Source organism: Mus caroli, chromosome 9 (assembly GCF_900094665.2).
Source record: "Mus caroli chromosome 9, CAROLI_EIJ_v1.1, whole genome shotgun sequence".
Taxonomy (NCBI): domain Eukaryota; kingdom Metazoa; phylum Chordata; class Mammalia; order Rodentia; family Muridae; genus Mus; species Mus caroli.
The window spans coordinates 16,635,688-16,646,181 of NC_034578.1; the positions used below are offsets into that span (position 1 = coordinate 16,635,688).

Genomic DNA, 10,494 nt, shown 5'->3' on the forward strand with positions numbered 1-10,494 from the left:
CGCCAGGCCCTGCCCCCCTCTCTCTAACACAAGGGGCTTCACCTTTCTCCTTTGTTCACTTATACAGAAATGTTTCTGGAAAGCCCCAATTCATTCCTCAGTGTGTCTGTGTGTGTCTGTGTGTGTCTGTGTGTGTTCATTCCTGTCTGTGTGTGTGCGTGCGCACGCGTGCGTGCCTCCTAGTGCATCCATGCATGCCAAACACACGTGTGGAGGACAGAGAACAATTTTCTGGTGTTGGTTCTCTGTTCACCATGGAGATGAAGCTCAGATCAGCCTTGGCAGAAAGCACTGTCACCCACCAGCCCTTCATTGCTTTTGAATGCCAAGGACAGAACCTTAAGCACTCAAGGGAAGGGTTTTGCCACTGATCCACACGCTGGGACCCATCTCAGAGGCTTGGCCTTTCCTGTCATCTCTAATTGTCCTCACATTTTGTCTCACCTTTCAGACTGAGGAGGCCCACCCTACCAAGTGTCATAACCCTGGCTCACCACCTGAGACGCTCTGAAATGATCCTAAGGATATGTTTTTGTTTTGGAAACGGGGTCTCACTCTACTGGAGTCCAGGCTGACTACAAACTTGAGACTCCTTAGCCTCCCGGATATTGACCAAGTCTGTGCCATGTTTGGCTCAAAAATGTGATTGCTACCTACCGGTTTAGTCCCATGCCATCTACACTTGAAGCTACAGGGTCCTCCCTTTGTTCACTGTGCAGCCCACTACCCAGAAAGGTGCCTGGGAGAGGCTGGGTATGACTCAGGGGGTAGAGCATTCGCTTGGTGTGCCCAAAGCCCCGAGTTCCATCCTTAGCATCCCCTAAGTAATAAGTAACAGTGCACACCTAAGACTCTAGCACTTGGGAGGTAGAGGTGGGAAGATTAGGCATTGAAAGTAATCCTCAGCTACCAATATATTTCATGATCATTACATGACCTCCTGTCTAAAAAATAATAAATAGCTTGGCAAGCTGGCTTAACGGGTACAGGCACGTGTCACCAAGGCTGACCACTTCAGTTTGGTCCCCAGGACCCACAGGATAGGAAAGAACTGACTCCCACAGTTGTCCCCAGCCTCCACACACAGGCTTTTTTAGCACACATAGACAAACCCAAAATGAATAAATGTAATACAAAAGATAAGTAGATAAATAATAAAAACTGTCTGTGAATAACAGGTTCTGGGGAGGAACAACTCTTGTTAAATAAGTGCAACACACTTTGGAAAACATTATTTTTAATAGTAAAATATATGCTGTAGAAAACTTGAAAAAGGCAGGATACAAAATACAGTAAATATGACTGAGAACCTTCTAGAAAACTAGGACAATCCAACAGCATGCTCCCCTGCCCTCCATGCCTCTCAACCATGTATGTAGAAAAGCAGGCCAACCTCGGAGCCCTGAACCCCACACACCTGCACTTGAAAATGAGCCCTCTCTAAGGTCTCTGGGGTGGCTCAGCAGCACAGCAGTGCTTCTCTACCAGACCTAAGGCCATGGGTTTGAGTCCCAGGTACTGAAAAAGAAAGAGGGGGAGGGGGTGTTAAAAGATTTTAAAATGAATCATGAGGTAGCTATGATGCCTATTCCTAAATGTGTGAACGCAGCCTTCCAAAGGCTTGATGACCAGTCTGAGGTGAGCCAGATTACAGATAACCCCAGCTCAGGAAGCCCCAAGGTCCTAGCTTCCTTTCCTTGACACTTCCAGTTCCCTCGTGCCTGATGAATTTACATGCTTCAGTTTGTTTGTAAGGTCACTCTCCAAGCTAGGTTAGGTTCCAGAGATGGATGGGTGATGCCCTCACATCCACCAATCCATGGATTCTTTGGGACAAGCCCTAACAATAACTATGCAGTGGGGCAGGCCCTTGCACAGGATTTTCTCTGCTTCCTGACCCTCCCAGCCCAGCCCTTGCACCTCAAGCACTCTGAGCTTAGGCATGGTGAGGCAGGAGGACACAATCTGAGCAGGTGTGGGCATTTCTGGGGTGATAAGGGGACCCTGGAAGCACAAACTCTCCAGGACAGGCATTCCCTCCAGGAAGACCAGGCCCTGGGCTGAGAGGCCCCCAACGGTCAGCCGAATCTTGCGCACATCTCGAAGGTGGCGGCTGATGGCCAGCAGGGTGCTGTCAGCTGACAGGGTGCACCCCAGCACCTCAAGCCTTTGCAGGTAGCTAAGCTCCTGCAGGCTGGCATCTAGCCCGGTCTCAGTGACCCGGTAGGTGCCGCCCAGCACCAGCGAGCGCAGGGCTCTGAAGCGGGTAAGGCCCTGAAGATGCTCATCACGGAAGGCCGGCACTCGGTCCAGCACGATGCATTCCAGCAGAGGCAGCACCGTGGGGTCCTGCTCTTTCTGCAACCAGATCATGGAGATTTCGCAGCTGTGCAGCTCCAGGGTCCTCAGTGTACTAGGGAGACTGGTGATAGGCACCATGCTCAGGTCAGCCACGTGCAGGCACAGACGCTTCAGATTGGGGCATTTCTGACCCAGGGCCCGCATCAAGGCGGGGGACAGCTGTGGGGCCTGAGAGCCAGAAAACAGGTAGCCGCCCATGCGCAACNAGTGGAGCCGGGACGCCATGTACCGGCGCAGGAGGTGCCACATGACTTTCGGCCGCATCTGTAAAAGCCAGAGATTGGGGTGACTGAGTGAGAGGTACGGGGGTTCCCAGATGATCCATCTAGCTGGTGACAGACACACCTGGGACCTGGGTTCTGGTGTCTCCCTGGGACTCTGCTCCTCTCTGAGCTTCATTCCCTAGAGCTAAACAGTTTCTTTTGCTGGGTATCAAGACTCATGCCTTAATCTCAGCCAGCACACAGGGAGGCTGAGGCAGGAGGATCCAGAGTTCTGGCCAGCCTGTCTAGTCAACTGGAAAGCTCCAAGTCCAGTGGAAGCCCCTGTCTCAAAAACAAACAAAAGCAGTCCGGAATTATGGAGCACACCTTTGGGTTGGGTGGGGAACAGGACAGAAACATGAGGATCTCTCTAAATCCCCATCTAAATCTGGTCTGATCTACAAAGCAAATTTAGGCTATATAATGAGATCCTGTTTCAAACAAAAGAAAACAAATAATTTATATGTACACATATGGGTACAAACCTGTGTGTGTGTGTGTGTGTGTGTGTGTGTGTGTGTGTGTGTGTGTGTGATAGAGGCAGAGATGGGGAAAGGGTGAGGAAGATACCCTGCACTGACTGTGTGGCCTCTACATGCTCTTGTACACATATGCATCTGCACTCATGCATACTCACACATACACTTTAGGTGCATGCACACAAATATAACTATGCAAGCAACAGTAGAGTACATCTCATTGTATGTACATTTTACACAAAAACAAGGAAAGAAAAGCTGGGTAGAACAAGTCATCCCTTGCTTATGTTGAGATAGAATCTAGGACCTCCCGTATATTAAGGACATGCTGTGAACTCAGCTGTACCTCAGTTCATAGCATACCCTTACTTTTGATGACAGCAGGGAATCATGGGGGCCAGGATAACATTCTAACACAGAGTCACAGTTCTGGGCCTTTTCTGGATTTGTATTTCAAGGTAGAACCTAGCTAAATTGCCCAGGCTGGACTTGAATTTATGATCTTCCACCCTCAACCTCTGTAGTAACAAGCCTGTACTAGACCCAGTCTTATGGTACAAAATTTTTTGACCACTTTTTGACAGAGAAAATAAATGTCTTTTAAACATATTCTGTGTAGTTGCTAGAGAAATGGCTAGCTCTTTTCAAAAGTGTCTTAATTTATGACTTTCTCTATTCTATTACTTTCGCTGGCTGGAGTTAGTACAAACACTTTGTTAGTCCCAGCACTTGAAGGCGGACACAGGCAGAACTCTTAGGCAGACACAGGCAGAACTCTTGAGTTCGAGGCCAGCCTGGTCTACAGACTGAGCTCCAGGACAGCCAGGGCTACAGAGAAACCCTGGCAGCAGTAGCAGCAGCAGCAGCAGCAGCAGCAGAAGAAGAAGAAGAAGAAGAAGAAGAAGAAGAAGGAAGAAGGAAGAAGGAAGAAGGAAGAAGAAGGAAGAAGGAAGAGGAAGAAGGAAGAAGAAGGAAGAAGAAAGAAGGAAGAAGAAGAAGGAAGAAGCAGGAAGAAGAAGAAGAAGAAGTAGTAGTAGTAGTAAAATTTTTTTCATGGAACTGTTACATTTAAACACATATTTGAGAAAGCCTAACTCTGTATTCTCAGTACATGGTCACTCATGTCTGGCTCCAGAGTAAATTCGTCTCCATTCTGAGGTTAACAGTTATATTTTTGTATTGACAGATGCTGTCTCAAAACACCAAAAAACAGAGGTTGGGGATGTGGCTGTATTAATGAAGCGCTTGCCTGGCAAATGCAAGCGTGAATTTTGTTCTCAGCACCATATCAACTATGTGATAGCACATACCTGTGATCCCAGCAAGAAGAAAAGACCAAGAGGAGCAGAACCTTCTGCCATCCTTGGCTACACAGCCAGCTAGAAGCTAATTTTGGGATACATAAGACCCATCTCAAAACCAAAACAACAAAACTAGGAAACTGAAAAGTTATAAGCTTGCATTTATTAAATGCTGGAGACACACACTGGCCTAAGCCATCTCCCTATGCTACTGGCTAAGTTCTACAATACACCAGACATGAAACATGAAGGTACTTTTTTTGTTGTTGTTTTTCGAGACAGGGTTTCTCTGTGTAGCCCTGGCTGTCCTGGAACTCACTCTGTAGACCAGGCTGGCCTCGAACTCAGAAATCCNCCTGCCTNTGCCTCCCAAGGGCTGGGATTAAAGGCCTGCGCCCACCACTGCCCGGCTACAAGCACTATTTTTAATCCCCATATTTTAGGTGAGAAACTTGAGGTCTGAGCATTGCAGAGGAGGTAAAGGCTGGCGCTAGGATAGACAGGCAGAAAATTCCAAGCACGAACTCACTTAAAAACCAAACCAGCAGAGCATGGTGGTGAACACCCTTAGTTCCAGCACTGGAGAAGCAGAATTCCAGGTCAGCCAGGGCTACAGAGAAATTTTGCCTCGAGAAAAAAAAAACAAACAAACAAAACCCAAACACTTCCTGGGCCTTATGCTACAGCTGTAACTTCAGCACTCAGGAGATTGTTGCAGGGGGTGGTTAGTTGGAAACCAGTGCGTGACTCAGAGGAGTTCCTTCCTAGCATTCAAGAAACCTAAACTGCATTCCCAGTAACACAGGAACCAGACATGGGGCCCACGCTGGTGATCCCAATATTTAGAAGGTGGAGGTAGGTATCAAGCTCAGCCTCAGCTTCATAGGAAGCTGAAGTCAGTCTGGGCTAGAGACCCTGTCTCAAAACAACCCCCTCAGCCCCCCAAGAAGCAACACCAACGAAAATCCAGAGAAATAAGAGCCTCAAGAAATTATCAAAAATAAATAAATAAATAAAACAGCAAACAAACACTAGAAAGCAAAATAAAGCAAATTCCCCCTTCTGTTCCAGGGCAGGGGGTGGCTCTCCCCGCACAGATCCCGGGTCCCGCATACCGTGTAGAGCGTCAGGTCGACGTGTCGCCATAGCCACCGGTCATCCACTAGCTTCTTCCAGCGGTGACAGACCCTGGAGGAGTGGACCGGCCGTTAGAACGACCCCGGCCCGCTGGGACCGGATCCGCATCTCCTGCTGAGCCCATGCCCGGCTCTTTCCCCCGAGGAGCGGGGCCGCACCTGGAGATGCGGATCCGGTCCCGGACAGGGAGGTAAGAGAAGATCTCCAAGAGCACCAAGTCTGGGAGGTCAAACAGCGTCGCCATGGTCCGGCTGTCGCGCGCTTCCGCTTCCGGTGGCGGCGAGGCCGCGTTCCCTGGACAGCGCTGGGGTGGTCGGACTGGCCAAACCGGCGCGACTTTCAGAGGCCGGCTGAGAATCCCTACTTTCCTAGGAAAGTGCCTGAGGCCCCGGGACTGGACGGGCGCGGGCTGACGACCGTTTAGAGGTCAAGACTAGAGACTGACTAGGCCTGACTGGCTTGGCTAGCGGATGGAACTGGAAATAGGAAAACCTGGATGTGGCTTGGGAGAGGAGGGGGCACAAGGCGTGGCCAGGGCCAAGAGGAAGACGAACAGCAAACCCAGAAGGCTGGAGGTGAAGAATGCCTCGGGGGCGTGGCCATGAGGTGGAGCTAAGTATAAGCAGCAAACCCAAATGGGGTCAGCAGACAACCCAGAAGGCGTGACTCTGACGAGGAGGGGGCTCAGGGCGTAGTCGTAGCCGGGAGACGTGGCGAGCAGAGGCAGGTAGACGCCATGCAAGCTGGGATGAAGAAAGCAACACGCTTAGAAAGCGTGGCTCCGACGGGCGGGGAGTGGTCCTGGGGCGTGGCCAAGGGGCCCGGGGACCCTGGGGCCCGGAGGCCAGTCTGAGGAAAAGCAGCAAACTCCCAAGGTGGGACTCTGGGAGAGAGGGAAAGAGACAGAGACGAAGGGCAGCTGGCGTTGCAAGCAAGGCCAAAGTACTAGCATTTGGAAAAGCGCCGCCGAGTAGAAGGGTGTGGCCAGGGGCAGAGGAGCTGATCGGAGGCCGTCCACAACAATGGGAAGGCGTGGCTTCAATAGGAAGAGACGAGGGGGGCGCGTCTAGAGCTAAGCGACCAGTGGCGTACGGAGGTTTGGCTTGAGCTGGAAAATGTTTAGGGTTGCTGCCAAGGCAGAGATTAGCCTGCGACCAGACCGTATACCCAGGAGGCATGACTTGAGCAGGGAAAAGTTAACAGAGCAACAAACCCAGAAACCATGACTTGTGTGGGAAGGGGCTCAAGGACCAGGGATCCTAATTGAGCCTGAAGACTAAACTTGTAAAGCCTAGCTTAGGCGGAACAAGGTCCGATATAGGGGATGGAATCAAGTTTGGAATGGGTGGGCGACAAAGGGACAGGCCGGGAGACTTATGACTGGAGGAATGGATAAGAGCAGCGACGGGGCCCTAAATGCATCGCTGGAGACAGAAACAAGAGCTAAACCAGGAACTGGGTGTGCAGCTCAGTGGGAGAGCCTTTGGCTGGTAAGCATGCTTAGCAGGCCCTAGGTTCGACCTCCAACACTAAAACAAATACCAAAACAAAACAAGAAAAACAAAACAAGAAAAACAAAACCCACTTTTCTTGTATGTATGCCCAGAGACTATGGACTATGGCTCACTCTCCAATATGGGAGTCCGGTAAAGCCTGAGAAGTTTTTTCGGGACGGAAACGAGGCATTGGGGAGAGACTGGAACATATCTAAGCACTAAAGACACAGAACAGGCCTTCATTCGAAACTGAAAGGAGTGACTGGGATGAGAGTGAGGGGCCAGCAGGACGGCCAAGCCAGGGAGGCGTGGCCACAGCCGCAATAGAAAGCAAGAATAATGCCTTTTGCTGCCTACGCATAAGGATTAAATTTTGTATAAGTCGTACTAGGTAAGCACAAGGCGCTGGATACTTTTCTTTTTCTTGAGTCAACATATGCTTACCTTGCTAAGAATTCTGTCTGCTAAGAAGAAATCGCTCAATAGAGGCGAAACTGGTTGAATTTAAGAAGGGATTCCTCTTCCATCAGCTCTCGCGATTCTTTAATCTGGAACAAGGTGTTCCTTGAAGATTAAAAATCAAAGCAAAAGATCTTTCCCCGTATGCTATTTCCAACATCTTCGCAGGCAGGACACGGACACGCGGAGTGGTACGCAACATGGCCTCCCAACCAGGATCCGACTTAGTTTTTATCAACTGCAGCCTGCACCCCTGGAGTCTCTGAAACGGTCACTACGGTCAGGGGGGGGGAAAGCAAGCACAGGGTTTGAGGCTGAGCTTTGAATGAAAGCAGAAAGCCACAGGCCCTGCATGACTCCATTTCGGCACACCTGCAGCCGGGATTCTGCGGTAGGAGGATTGTCTGGCTTGGGAATGGTCGAGCACCCCGCCGCTGAGATCCTTTAGGTTTCTTCCATGATGAAGGAATCTCCAACACCAGTTCCAACGTCCGCTGTAAATCCATTCTTAGCAAGTCCCAGCTCATCCACACTGCGCAACAGAATCGCAAATCTTTCCTAGCCCGGAACCCGGAAGCACTCAGGGCCGGTGGTTCCGTTATGTCACTTCCGCTTCCTGTTTCCAGGCTTAACTCCGCCCGGGGTTCCTCGCTCGAGCTACGAGTTGTGTCGTCGATAGGTTCGAGGATATTGGAGGTGAGAAGGCTAAACGGAGAAGCCTGAGATCACAGGAAGCTGCCAAGACTTGGGAACCTAGGGGTTGCGGGAGGCAAAGCCGGGTGAGTCTGGGGCCGGGACTGCCGCAGTTAAGGGGCGGAGTCGCGACTGTCTGTGGTCCGGGCAATTAAACTGTAGACTGGGGCTGCAGGGGATTGCATCTGGTGTTAGGGGAACTGTGACCAGAGAGCTCAACCTAGGAAGGGGCTTTAGGAACCTGGGCGACCCCGAAAGGCCTGACTCTGTTGCTTTTCATCCCTCCCTCCACCCGGTGTAGCTCCAGCCACAATGATTGAGGTGGTTTGCAACGACCGTCTCGGAAAGAAAGTCCGCGTTAAGTGCAAGTATCCACCGAGGGGTGACTGGCAGAGGCCTCTGGGGCAGATGGTGGTGTTGGATGGTTTCAGTTAAATGACGCTTATGGGGAGGCCTAATTACGGCTTCCTCGGTCTACCTCTTCCTTTCATTTACCTTAACTCCTTCGTGCCCAGCACCGATGACACCATCGGCGACTTGAAGAAACTGATAGCTGCTCAAACTGGCACCCGCTGGAACAAGATCGTTCTTAAAAAGTGGTAAGTACGTGCAGTATTAGGCTAGAAGGTTTCGGTTCGGGTGAGCACCTCAGGCAACCCCAAAGAGTCCTCAGCTTGTTTTCAGGACAAAAGACACCCCACCCCTTATCAGCTTCTCTCTGAATCCCGTAGGTACACGATATTTAAGGACCACGTGTCTCTGGGAGATTGTATCCTTTTCCTGAAGTTCATGAAAAAAGCCCTGTATTTTTATTTATTTATTTATTTATTTATTTATTTATGTATTTATTGGTTTTTCGAGACAGGATTTCTCTGTATAGCCCTGGCTGTCCTGGAACTCACTTTGTAGACCAGGCTGGCCTCGAACTCAGAAATCCGCCTGCTTCTGCCTCCCGAGTGTGGGATTAAAGGCGTGCGCCACCACGCCCGGCAAGAAGCCATGTATTTTTGTTCTGGTTCTATACTGAAACCTGTACAGAAATTAAGCAAGAGGAATATTTAACTTAAAATGTACCCTGTTGTGACTACTGAGAAAATGGAAACTGTGGAATTATTTTGTTGGTGAACAGGGTGATCGGTGAAATAGTTTAACTTGACTTGGAAGGATTTTGATATTCAAGTTCAAAATATTTACTACTTAACGCCAACCTGAGTGTTGGACAGGAGGTGAAGGTGGAGTGTGACTGTAGTTGAGGACAATATATATATATATATATACATATATATGTATATATATATATATATATTTTTTTTTTTTTTTTAAATTTGAGGAGGGAGGGTCTGGATCTTTTGCCTGCAATTATGTCTGGACCACATGCATGCCTGCTGCTGACAGAGACCAGGAGAAAGCTTCCAGTTCCCTGGAACCACCACGTGAGTCCTGGGACATAAAGCCAGGTCTCTGGAAGAACAGTCCCAAGTGCTCTTCAACTGCTGAGCTATCTCCAACCTGAGTATGAGCATTTAAGAAAATGTATTGTTCTCTGTGTGTGTGTGTGTGTGTGTGTGTGTGTGTGATGGGGTGGAGGGCACTTGAGGACAAACAAACAACTTTGCCTTTTTGGCAGTCTTAAGCTCCACTGAATATTATTTATAGTTTGAGTTCTTAGATCAGAGCGTCCATTCCTTTATCCAGGATGGGTGTTGAGCTACAGGATCCAGCTGTGAGCAGATGGAAGGTAAAGTCATCTCTCCATCAAAGTTCCTTAACACGTGTCCTTCAGATGAAATCCACGATGGGATGAACCTGGAGCTTTATTACCAGTAGAGGGGGATTCCTTCTCCTCCTCTCCCTGCTCTGCCCTGCCTTCCTCTCCCACCCTCATCTGACACTGGTGTAGATGGTCATTTTTAACAGTTCACATGAATAAAAACTTGGCTGCTGCTTTGCTGCTGTCATACTTGTATGAGAGTTGTATCCGAGGGGAGACCTGCTATCTGTAGTTAGGGGGTACTGCTACTTGAGGGGAAGCCGGGCCTGGTGATGCACACCTGGCACCTCAAAATTGGAAATTTTTTTTGTCTTGAAAGTCCTGTGTAGACCAGGTTATGAACTGGCTGTGTACCACAGTGACTCCTGCCTTCACTACAAGATTGCTGAGATTGAAAAGGTCTCAGTTTTGCTTTTAAGAAATTGCCAGGACAGCTGGGTGTGGTGGCACACGCCTTTAATCCCAACACTCGGGAGGCAGAGGCAGGCGGATTTCTGAGTTCAAGGCCAGCCTGGTCTACAAAGTGAGTTCCAG

The 10,494-nt window shown here is 49.6% G+C and overlaps 2 protein-coding genes across 6 annotated transcripts; one reads left to right on the plus strand and one right to left on the minus strand.

The window, feature by feature from the left end:
- Positions 1-1,220: 1,220 nt before the first annotated feature.
- Fbxl12 (F-box and leucine rich repeat protein 12) lies at positions 1,221-7,720 on the minus strand. Of its 4 annotated transcripts, none has more exons than XM_029481762.1 (4): positions 7,482-7,720; positions 5,700-6,284; positions 5,520-5,592; positions 1,221-2,625 (listed from the first exon to the last, which is right to left on the minus strand). In XM_029481762.1, the coding sequence occupies exons 2-4, from the start codon at positions 5,783-5,785 to the stop codon at positions 1,804-1,806; spliced, it is 981 nt and encodes a 326-aa protein (XP_029337622.1). In that variant the 5' UTR covers positions 5,786-6,284; positions 7,482-7,720; the 3' UTR covers positions 1,221-1,803. The 4 variants fall into 4 exon arrangements, with proteins under 4 accessions (XP_029337622.1, XP_021027867.1, XP_029337623.1 ...); XM_021172208.2 differs by lacking the exon at positions 7,482-7,720 and having other exon boundaries at positions 1,221-1,518; positions 1,921-2,625; positions 5,700-6,645; XM_029481763.1 differs by lacking the exon at positions 5,700-6,284 and having other exon boundaries at positions 1,434-2,625.
- Positions 6,606-10,147, plus strand: Ubl5 (ubiquitin like 5). Of its 2 annotated transcripts, none has more exons than XM_021172210.2 (5): positions 6,606-8,192; positions 8,491-8,557; positions 8,705-8,788; positions 8,921-8,958; positions 9,973-10,147. In XM_021172210.2, the coding sequence occupies exons 2-5, from the start codon at positions 8,502-8,504 to the stop codon at positions 10,014-10,016; spliced, it is 222 nt and encodes a 73-aa protein (XP_021027869.1). In that variant the 5' UTR covers positions 6,606-8,192; positions 8,491-8,501; the 3' UTR covers positions 10,017-10,147. The 2 variants fall into 2 exon arrangements, with proteins under 2 accessions (XP_021027869.1, XP_021027870.1); XM_021172211.2 differs by having other exon boundaries at positions 8,102-8,275.
- Positions 10,148-10,494: the final 347 nt, after the last annotated feature.

What these genes read in the sequence shown, in the direction of transcription:
- Ubl5 (XM_021172210.2), top strand. Translation starts at nt 8,502, where the DNA reads ATGATTGAGGTGGTTTGCAACGACCGTCTCGGAAAGAAAGTCCGCGTT. An exon ending in AAAGTCCGCGTTAAGTGCAA is followed by an intron (nt 8,558 to 8,704) that starts GTATCCACCGAG and finishes CTTCGTGCCCAG; the next exon opens with CACCGATGACACCATCGGCG. An exon ending in AAGATCGTTCTTAAAAAGTG is followed by an intron (nt 8,789 to 8,920) that starts GTAAGTACGTGC and finishes TGAATCCCGTAG; the next exon opens with GTACACGATATTTAAGGACC.